This window comes from Leptonychotes weddellii, chromosome 9 (genome assembly GCF_054177405.1).
Source record: "Leptonychotes weddellii isolate Sample4059 chromosome 9, ASM5417740v2, whole genome shotgun sequence".
Lineage (NCBI taxonomy): Eukaryota > Metazoa > Chordata > Mammalia > Carnivora > Phocidae > Leptonychotes > Leptonychotes weddellii.
The window spans coordinates 99,505,485-99,516,860 of NC_138377.1; the positions used below are offsets into that span (position 1 = coordinate 99,505,485).

Below are 11,376 nucleotides of genomic sequence, written 5' to 3' on the forward strand. Positions count from 1 at the left end.
TGAAATCTTTGGGGCCAGGTGGGCCTGTCAGGTGCCGCTGTTTCGGGGTCCCCTTGGTCACTCTGATCTTCAGGTCCTTGAGGCATTTCCCTCTGGCTCCCTGCTGTAGTCCTTTACCCATTCATAACCTGGCTGTGTTGTATCAGTTGCATCCAATCTGCTGAATGCCAACATCAAGCCTCTCTTGCCATGAAGTGTGAGAAGCTGAGGTACCTCTGGGGATGGTATTTGCCCTATAGAAACCCTAGATCAAGAGAGCTGTGAAGGACATGCACAACGGGCCCCCTCCTCCTCCTCCACACAACCTTCATGTTTTCATAAAGACCTAGAATTAAGAGGTAAGAATACCAACGATGATATAACGTTGACAAGATTCAACACATTTGCGGTAAGAAGGCAATAAATGTCTATTGGCCTACAGCTTTTGGTTTATATTAATGCATTCCAACAGTATCAAAAACTTGGAAGTTTGTTAGGAATGGGAGATACATAGACTACTCATGTTCTAGGCATCAAGTGCCAGGTTTGGAATGGCTTGGAAAAACAGCCGTCTCTAAGCATGTGGATTAGGTGCTGGTAAAGAGTGGCTGGGAAGGATGTCAGGCAGAGGGAATAGCAGATGCAAAGGCATAAAGGTATGAGAAAGTCCGGCATACAATGCTTTCTTAGAACACCCAAGTCTAGTGACGTCTGTCTTCTTTAAGCTCCTTTAGCATTTACCACCTGTAACGTTCTTCTTGGTTTGTGATCTCTCGTTGATGCACGGTTACCATTTTTATAGCTAACCTGTTCATTTAAGTCTCTTCCCCTTAAGTAATTTGATTTTTTAGGTGGCAGCCTTCTTTTTTTTAATCTCTCCAGAATGCCATTGAAAGGTACTTTGCACTTGGTAAACACTAATAAGGAATTATTGATTCATTGACCAAAAAAAATAATGACTTACATATTTTAAGTTTTCATTAAAAATGCTAAGATTGTATCTACAAGAATAAAGCAGGACTATGTAAATAGAGGATAACACATCTACTTATTCACTATTATATTTTAATGACATATTTCTAAGTAGGAACAAACATTGCATACAGTCAGTTTATGCTGCCAATCTGGACAGCTGTAGGTTTGATAGCAATTACTCCATTATAACAAATACAAAAGCACGTTTTAGAACAGGAATAAGATCTTATTACAATTACTGAGAATTGCATGGTAAAAACAGTGGACTTGAACTCTAAAAACCTGGATATGAATCAAAGCTCTGTATCCATTGTGACCTTTATTTTTATTATTTTTCATCTTTGAGCCTTTTTCCTTATCTATTAAAGAAAATTAAGAATCCCAACTTCACAAGATCGTAAGGACCGAATTAAAAACATACACACACCTACTGTGGCATAAGAGACTCAATAATACATTTGTTCACTTTCTGCCTATTTTTCATCCATTCATTCAAATACATTCATAAGGCAACACAACGAACTAGAAATACTGCAAACCACAGAGAAGCATTTCTTTTGAAAACTTTTGTTATAAACCCACTTTTTTGGGGCGCCTGGGTGGCTCAGTTGGTTAAATGTCTGCCTTCGGCTCAGGTCATGATCCCAGGGTCCTGGGATTGAGTCCTGCTCGGGCTCCCTGCTCCACAGGGAGTCTGCTTCTCCCTCTGCCCCTCCTCCCACTCATTCTCTCAATCTCCCCCTCTCTCTCAAATAATAAATAAATAAAATCTTAAAAAAAAATAAACCCACTCTTTTCTTCAAGTGGTTAAGTCATTAGGACAAACATGTTTCCTTTTGGGGGGATGATCATTTGCTATTTTTTGCTGGAGTATAAGCACACATTAAGGCCAAATTAACGTGTCTTGCATTTACAGGGAACACAGACACTATGGTACATTTTGTACATTTGTCTAATTGCACGAGGGCATGTACTCTCCTTCTAGTTTCAGCATATCCTACCACCTGTTGTAGGTAATTACTTTCATAAAATCTTAAGTTCAATAATAGAGTCCTTAGACCCTGTACTCTGGAAGAAAGATAGTTAGAGAAAGGGCTGCAGTCAGGAATCTCGGGTTCTATCTCAGTTATTAATATCTCTACCAGACTTCTAATGAAGCATATAACCTCAGTTTCTCTAAGCCTTATTTTTACCACACTGAACTGGTATAATAAGGGGCACCTGGGTGGCTCAGTTGGTTGAGTGTCTGTCTGCCTTTGACTCAAGTCATGATCCCAGGGTCCTGCAACTCAACCTTGTGCCGGGCTCCCTGCCGAGCAGGGAGTCTGCGTCTCCCTCTCCTTCTGCCCCACTCCCTGCTTGCGCTTTCTTGAATAAATAAATAAATAAAATCTTAAAAAAAAAAGAACTGGTATGATAAGATCTACTTCTCAACAATGATGCAACGTTTAATTGTGTACTTACTTAATTTGTAAATACACAGACAGATGTTTTTAAAGAAATTCAAAGTACTCAATTAGTTTATTAATATCTCTCTCCACTTGTACTAAAATTTAATCTTAAATTTATATTAAAATTTAAATTTTTTTACCTCCTACCTGGTAAAGCACAAGAACAACTAAAACATTTTTTAAAAGGGCAAAAAATGCTGCATTGAAACAAACTTTATAAACAACATGATAAAAAGTAATTTCTTTCCACTCACTTTTGGAAATAGTGTTTTAATTACATTATGGAAAAATTTTTGGTGAGGTGCCAGGTTAGGTGACCAACCATCCCAGTTTGCCTTATATTTCCCAGTTTTAGCACTGAAAATTCCACATCCCAGCAAACCTCTGTTCTGTACCAGCTAGGGTTGGTTCACCCTAGTGCCCTGCCATTACCGGAGGCCATAGCTTACAGCTCTGTATATCTGCCCTTAGAAAAATTCCAGGACTATTTTAATTTCTATATATCTGAAAAGCATTTGCATATTCTTCCTATTGGAATTTCATTAAATACCATTTGGTGAGCATATCAATATTTATGGAGTTTTGCTCTGTGAGTAGATATTTAATAAATGTATACTAATATCTTTTGACCTTATTAGGACATGGGGGTAATGGGAGTACCTAATTACCAATAGCGATTCTTTGGGCATCAAGAAAATATTAACTTTTGTTTTTTTTCCAAGGACCTTGTCCTGTTGTTTACAGATTACTGTACTTCTACCCAGTAATCACCACAACTGAGAAAGCAGCATACCGACAATACCTTTAAGCTCAAGTCACTTAAAAAAACATTGTATGTGGGTCATCCCTTGGACAATTTGGGGCCAGAGAGAAGTTGTTATACTGATTTCCTTAAATAGCACTATAACCTAACCTGATTGCAAGATAATTTCCAAAATATCAATGGAATGAGTGTTGCTAAAAATCTGGTTAGGAACGTTTATCCATGAATAAGAGGCCCCAAGATTCAGAAGCCCTATGATGTTGTCCATGATATTGACCAAAAAAGAAGTTATGAGACTATGGAAAAGATTTCTGAGAAAAAACGCAGACCAATATTCTTCCTCAGAAAATGAGGATGATTGAGGCCATGTGCATACTTGCATAATTAAAAAATCAATTAAAAGGTTATAAATCCAACTGGCTATAGTTTTTCCCACAAGATGCAAGGTGACTTATGACACTTTTTTAAAGTTCAAATTTTGTGAGCACTTAACTATGTGTCAGGCACTATGTCAAGTGCTTTAAATACATTATTCATTTGATATTCACAAATAATCTTATGAGAATAGGAATTATAATCCTCCAAAGTCAAGCTCAGAGAGGTTCAGTAATTTGGTTCAAGGTTATAGACAGCAACTGGAGGAGCATAGGCAAATTCAGGTCTGTTTGCCCCAAAGCCTAAGCTCTTAACCTTTAGCCTATGCTGCTTATCAACATTGTTGACATAATCTCAGAAATTTCTATCTTCAGCCCTACCTCCCCTGACCTTCTGTCTTATACACCAGTAGATATAACTGCCTATTCAATATCTCTACTTGGATGTCTAACAAGCACTTCAAATTTAACACGTTTCAGTAAATGGTACCTCCGTTCACCCAGTTCCTCAAGTCCCAAATCTAGTAGGCATCCTTGATTCCTCTATCAACCCCAATAGTCAAGCCATCAGCAAAGCTATTGGCTTTACTTTCAAATTATACCTGAAACTACTTCTCATCCTCTCTACTGTCACAACTCTGGCCCAAGCCATTATCATTATTTACCCAGACTACTGAGATAGCCTCATAATTGGTCTCTGCTTTCATAGTCCATTCTCCACAAAGCAGCCATAGTTCTTATCTTCTTTTAGCCATAGTTATTTTTTTAAATGCATATTATATTGTTTCATTCTTCTGCTTAAAACCTGCTAATGCTTCCCTTTGCAATAATGTAAACTTCTTAAGATAGCCTACAAGCCCGGCTGGCCCCCCCGCCTTGATAGGCCTTTTCTGACTTTATCCCTTAACACTCTCTTCTTTGCTCAGCAAGCTTGGTCCTTATGATTTCAAATTTCTCTGTGATGTGAAGTTATTGAGAGGATTTGAAAAGACAGCAGTGGGGGTTTGAGAAAACTGGTGAAGGTTTGCAAAAGTTGTTAGAGAGGGAGGACAATTCAGAAAAATTTAACAGGATTGCTGAATGGTGTTGATGGTTCAATTGTGCTTGATAATTGGAATTTAATGATAGAATGCATGTGATTATGCAAATTTCTCCAGTAGTGGTCAGCAGCTCCAGTACCAAAGGGGACAAAAAGGATGGTAGGATTTATTCAAGGTAGGGGTAGGATGAAAAGAAAAATGGGGCAAAGGAGTTGAGGGTACTCACAAGTGTTACTGAACTTTCCCCCCACATACGTAACAATGGGGATGGGGTAGAGAGAAGCGTTTGCTAGTGTCGTCAGCTTACCCCAGCTGTGGCAACAACCTAAAATTGCTAAGTAGAAACAAAATCAAAGGACCAAGACATACCAGCATTTATGTTAAAAGCTTTAAATTACAAATCCTGATTATTTTAGGAAATCTGATTAAACATTTACAAAATTGACAAATTGGTAGAAGCTTATTTACATTATAAAGGAATTTTTCAATTTTAAAAGTCAATTTCTGAAGGGAATCTGTCGTTTTAACAGTAAGATTTATCAGTAAATTAGGGATTCAGATTTTTTAAAATGTCTAATCTGGCCAATCCTTCAGGGTATCCCAAGAGGGTGCTTTCTTAGGCCTCTTCCTCCTTCAGGACACTTCTCTGGTTCTCCTGTCTTACTTAGAAAGATTTAAGTCCACTCTTAGAATGGCATAAAATACTCTTACTGTCCTGACCCCTAACTTGCCTAATATTTTCCCATTTACCCTCCTTGCACTATAAGCTGCTGAAACGAAACTACTTTACACCTACTGTGCTTTTGCTTCTGTTATTCTCTCAGGCTAGATCATCTTCCCTACCTTCTCTGTTAAACTCCTAGCCATCAATCAACACGCAGCTCACACAGTACATTTCTAGATAAGAGACAAGCACTGTCTCTCTGCTATATTTGGTCCTTGTAGATATTTCTATTACTGCTTGTCTTGGGTTATATTACAATGCATTTTACATACTCTGTAGTACCTAATCCATATTATGCATTATAAAGTATTTTTATGATTGATGTTTTAGGTGACCCAGCCGCTGAAACAGGGCGTGTTCTGTGATCTTGGTCAAGTCCCTTTCCCTTCGAGCCTCAGATATACAATGGGTACTGTGGCTCCGTGAAGAAGAGAGAACATACGCAGAGCCCTTACATGGTGCTCCATTAAGGAAAGCCATGACTGTTTACATTGTTTAGGGCTCTGAATAGGTAGGTTCCTGCTGAGCTCAGTTCAGGAAACGCTTCTCTAAAATGACGTCACTATCAGCGACTTAAAAACCACTGCACATTTGTACCGGAGTACAGAAGCAGAACTACTACGAGGTTCACCTGTCACACAGTTCACGGGTTCCGCATGAAACAGGTTTCCATTTAGTAGCTCAGGCAACAGGAATTTTAGCTCAACAGCCAAGGACTTCCCCGAATTACTCCAGGGCGGGCGGGAAGTGTCTCTACCGCCCGGTGGGAAAGCCACCTTCGCTGGATTCAGTGAGGGGGCTGCATCCCTATGGCCTGCGGCAAAAACCACCACCGGGTCCAGGGGCCTTTCTCTCGGTGACGAGGAGGCCGCACCCTTCTCAGGAACAAGATTCACTGGTGTCGGTCCACAGAGCGACCGCAGCCGGAACCGAGAAGGCGATTCCCGCGGTGCCGCGCTCCCAGGGCCAGGCCGGGCCGTGGGGTCTCCCCGCTCTCCACGCAGGGGCGGCGGGGCGGGGCGCGGTGACGCCAAGAGGAGTGACGCGACGACGCAGCGCGACGCGGTGACGCACGCCCCTTTGTTGGCTCAGTAGCGGTAGCAGCGGCCGTGGAGGTGGCGCTGGGGACTGTTTTCTCTCGGAGGCCGGAGCGGAGCCGCGTCTGACTGAGGCGGGCGGCAAGCGGCCCCCTCGCTCCCTCCCTCCCTCCTCCGCGCCCTCCCCGCCGCCGCCAGCCGCCAACCGCCAACCGCCGCGACCGGGGAGGAGCCGCGGCCCGCGGGGCCGGAGCCAGGCCTGCGTCCGGACATCAGCCGGAGCCGGAGCGAGAGCTGGGGCCTCGGCGTCCCCGCCCTCTCCCCGCCTCAGGGCCAGCGTCCGCCGGGCCCTCGCGTCTCGCGCCATGGACTCGGACGAGGGCTACAACTACGAGTTCGACGAGGACGAAGAGTGCAGCGAAGAGGACAGCGGCGCCGAGGAGGAGGAAGACGAGGACGACGATGAGCCGGACGATGATAACCTGGATCTGGGCGAGGTGGAGCTGGTGGAGCCCGGGCTGGGCGTCGGCGGGGAGCGGGACGGACTGCTGTGCGGGGAGACGGGCGGCGGCGGCGGCAGCGCTCTGGGGCCCGGCGGTGGCGGCGGCGGCGGCGGCGGCGGCGGCGGCGGGCCAGGGCACGAGCAGGAGGAGGATTACCGCTACGAGGTGCTCACGGCCGAGCAGATTCTGCAACACATGGTGGAATGTATCCGGGAGGTCAACGAGGTCATCCAGGTGAGGGTGGCCGCCGCGCTGGCTTGAGCTGGCCGGGCAGGGGAGCAGATTCGGCGGCCCGAGGGGCAGGCCCCGGCCTGGTGCGCAGCTCAGCCCGGTGCCTCCGGGCCCTGTCTCCTCCGCTGCCTCTGCTGGGGATAGGGGGTGTTGAAAGCAGACATTCACCGGTTAGCCGGGTGTGGGGAGGTGCGCTGGGGGCGGTGCTTTCCAGGTCCTGCTATGGCGGAGGCCTCCGGCCGCCTAAGACTTCTCTTGCGGGCCATTCCTGCCCGTCCCTGGGCCCGGTGTCCTTCTGGCCGGAGGAGCGCCTACAGGGGCGGGGCGGAGGGGGGGCGGGTGGAGAAGAGCAGGAAGAACGCTGCCCCAGAGAGGGTTATCCCGGCCTTCAGTCTTGCTTGAGCACTTTTGGAAGGGGTTGGAGTAGGCCTAAGAGCAGCTTGGTGTACGGTTGCCCCAAGTGGGCACCAGTTAATAAAGAAATGGATCTGCTTGCAGTCTTAAATGCCTACTTAAGGGTGGGGGAAGGGAACTGTTTCTCGGAAGAGGTGCTGATGGGCCTTCTTTTCCGATGGTGAGGTTTCTGCTCTCATCTTTTTATGTCTTTGCTGTTTGTTTGAGACCTAATGCTACTTTTTCATTGGTAGCCTATGACTTACTTGAAGCTGTTGAAATAGTTACTGTAGATTGCATACCCAGCCTTGCAGCTAAAACAACAAAATGCAGTGTTACTATTATTAGACAAGACTCTATTGTGAGTTAGGAAGGAAGGGCTTTCTGCTTCTGGACTAATTTTCTCTGATAATTTTTATTTCTTGGTGAGTTAGGCTTGGTTTAAGTTGATAACCACAACTCATTTAACCGCGTGGGTCAGATTTTGCATTTTTAGCTTTAGGAATTCCAAACTTTACATTTGTTTGGGGGAAAAAACAGCTATGATGGGTGAGGGATATGATTCAAGAATAAAAATGAAGTCTTGATTCAGGGCAACTTTTAGAAAACACTAGTTATATATGAAGAAACTATATACAGGAGCAAGTTACTATTGCCTTCTTGTATGTCAGTCATTACTTTTTTTTTCTACCTTAAAATTAATTGGCTAATATTCACTGGGAAATTGGCAGTAGTATGTCACTGCCTACTTGTTCAGTTTCCATGATTAACAGATTTTTACAATATTGTCTAGTAAGCAACACTTCCACTTGAGCCCTCTATTTTGGCTCATTTGGAGACCCTGTTTTGAATAATAGTAAAAAAGTATCTGTGATATATAGTGGTACTACTAAACAGTGGACATCTCAAACTTTCATAAGGATACTGCAATCTAAGGAGGAAATTGAAGGGATATAGAAGGAAGATAAGTTTTATTGCTCTTTTTCTGATTCTAAAAATATGACAGTTCTTAGGCCACTAAGTGGAGACTTTTTTCTTTTTTTGAGGAAACTATTAAAAGAATTTAGAGTAAAACCTTGAATTCTCTTTTCGTTTATTTACCACTACAGTATATAAAATCCGATGTTTTCAAACTTACTTAGTTTATTGACATGTTAATTAGGTTTTTAAAAACTCATGGATAGTGGATATTCTTTAACTTCTTTGTTTTCATGTAGTAAATCTCATCCAACTTTCTCAGCTCTTAGGTGTGTCTTAAGCACTGAGGCCAAACCTTACAAGTTCTTCTGTCACTTCTGGAACAGGAATGTAGCTAATGCATATGACATCATTCTTTCTTTGTTAGTTTAGAGGAGAGAGAATAAACACAGATGAACTGAACTAATAAGGACCACAAAATACTAGGGTTTTTTGTTTTTTTTTTTTAGGTGTCCATGCCTGATTTTCGAAAACTGTCATGTTAAGGATGCTCTTAAATGGAATTCCTGAATATATAAATATCAATTCCTTGTTAAGTTACTGTTTCGAACTACCAGTAAATCAAAGAATAGGATTTATCCCAGGTCATCTTTTCTCCAAATGGCGTGCTTCCTAGATCTAAACTAGGCTTTGGTTATGGTAGGGTTTTTTTATGTTAGTAGATTTAAACTTAAAAAGTTAAACTGGTCATACATGCACACTCTTAAGAAAAAACTAGGCAAGGAAAACCATACTATAAAATCATACAGAATCATACTTTATATTCTGTTTTCAGTAGAAAAAAGGTTACAAAAACAGAAGGAATCTCAACAACTTTCTCTTGTTAATAACTCTTTCCATTTCCAGTGTTATATCTGATTATAAATCTAAACTAATTTATTTAATCAGTCCATTATTATTGGCCTTTTTATTTTCTGGTTTCTGGCTTTTATTAACTTCACTGGGGATATCCTCATAGGTAAATCTCTGAATGTTTTATTTTCTTAGGATAAATTGAATTGCTGAGTCAAATGGTGTGCTTATTTTCAAGGCATTTGATACATACTGCCTACCACGTTGCTTTCAGAAAGGTTATTACTTTTCCCCCCACCAGTCAGTGCTTGATTAGGATAAAATAGTCATTTTAAAAATTTGCTTCTTTAAAAAAAAAAAAGATGAAGTTGAACTTTTAACATGTTTCTTGGACATTGTTATTTCTTTTGTAAATTGCCCTATGCTTTTGCTCATTTTGCTCCCTTTTTGGGATTTTTATCTTTTATTGATTTATAAGACCTTTTTACATTCATTGAGGTTTTAAATACCAGTTGTCTAGTTTTTTCTTTTTCTTTTCTTTTTTTTTTAAGATTTTATTTATTTATTTGACAGAGAGAGACAGCCAGAGAGGGAACACAAGCAGGGGGGGAGTAGGAGAGGAAAAAGCAGGCTTGCTGCTGAGCAGGGAGCCCAACTCCGGGTTCGATCCCAGGATCCTGGGATCATGACCTGAGCCAAAAGGAGACGTTTCTCGACTGAGCCACCCAGGCGCCCCTGTCTAGGTTTTTCAATTAAAAAAATTAATGTTTGTTTAGTGTGGCAATAAGTTTTAAGTTTATCAAGTTAAAAACCCTTGTTTTACTTCACATTAGAGAGCTTATTGTTAATTCTAAAAAATTTAAATCCCCTGCTTCCAGTGCTACTTTTCAGTATGAAATCAGGTATGTTATTAGTGAATTTGAAAATAAATTTGCAGGAGAAAAAGATTGAAATGTGAAAAGATTGCCAGATTAATTTTTCCTTGGGAATTTGATTACTACTTTGGGGGAGATTAGTTCTCGGCAACAGTAGATTAATATTGTAATTTGTAGATATCTGCAGGTTAATTTTAGCTTTCAAATGAGTAAACACTTTTTGTTTTAGAAGACTCTTGGTTTTCTAGCTTTCTGTAATGCTCTTGTTACAGTTTGTTTAATTTGGCTTTGTTATATTTAAATCCTTATGGCTGCCTAGATTATCTTGTGAACTTTCAAGAAAAGATCAGGGGTTTTCTTTAACCTATACCAAATGTTAGAGAAGTACTAAAAGCCCTTCACTTACCCAACTGTATGTACTTAACTAGTATTATTAAACAGTGGCTTTCTAATGTAATTGCCTTAGTTGCTCGGTAATTTATTAAACACCACACAATTCTGCAGTTAAGGGGCATTTAAACTTGCTATTTTGTGTTTCCACAACATTATTCAGCAAATCTTGGTTGTGCTTGTGTATGTATGCCAGTCACTGTGTTAAGTAGATTATAGGGCATGGTTCTTGCCTAAGGAGCATATAAAGGTGGGGAACATAGAGGTCCTTGGGCTTCATTCCCAGAGATTGTTGTTCATTAGTTAAGTCTGAGTTGGAGCCTGAGCTTTTATATATTTTTAGCCACTCCAGTGATAGTTCTCAACCATTGGAATAGTCATAGTTCATCTACTGTCATGATTTTGACTCACGGAGAATGAGTAGAGTGAGAAGGGCAGTAATCCCTAGGAATACCACTTTATTTATTTTTTTTTTTTTTTAAGATTTTATTTATTTATTTGAGAGAGAGAGTGAGCACAAGCAGGGGAAGCTACAGAGGGAGAGGGAGAAGCAGGCTCCAGGCTAAGCAGGAAGCCTGATGCGGGGCTCGATACCAGGACCCTGAGATCATGACCTGAGCTGACGGCAGATGCTTAACCTACTGAGCCACCCAGGCGCCCCGGGAATACCACCTTTTTTTTTTTTTTAAAGATTTTATTTATTTATTTGAGACAGAGAGAATGAGAGAGACAGAGAGCACATGAGAGGGGGGAGGGTCAGAGGGAGAAGCAGGCTCCCTGCCGAGCAGGGAGCCCGATGCGGGACTCGATCCAGGGACTCCAGGATCATGACCTGAGCCGAAGGCAGTCGCTTAACCAACTGAGCCACCCA

General features: G+C 42.0%; 1 protein-coding gene across 1 annotated transcript in view; it reads left to right on the plus strand.

Moving 5' to 3' along the window:
* Positions 1–6,386: 6,386 nt before the first annotated feature.
* ARIH1 (ariadne RBR E3 ubiquitin protein ligase 1) overlaps positions 6,387–11,376 on the plus strand; it is a 124,341-nt gene continuing 119,351 nt past the window's right edge. Inside the window, exon 1 of the mRNA XM_031025874.2 lies at positions 6,387–7,080. Within this exon, the coding sequence (XP_030881734.2) occupies positions 6,709–7,080 (372 nt within the window). The 5' untranslated portion in view covers positions 6,387–6,708. The remainder of the gene's footprint in view (positions 7,081–11,376) is intronic.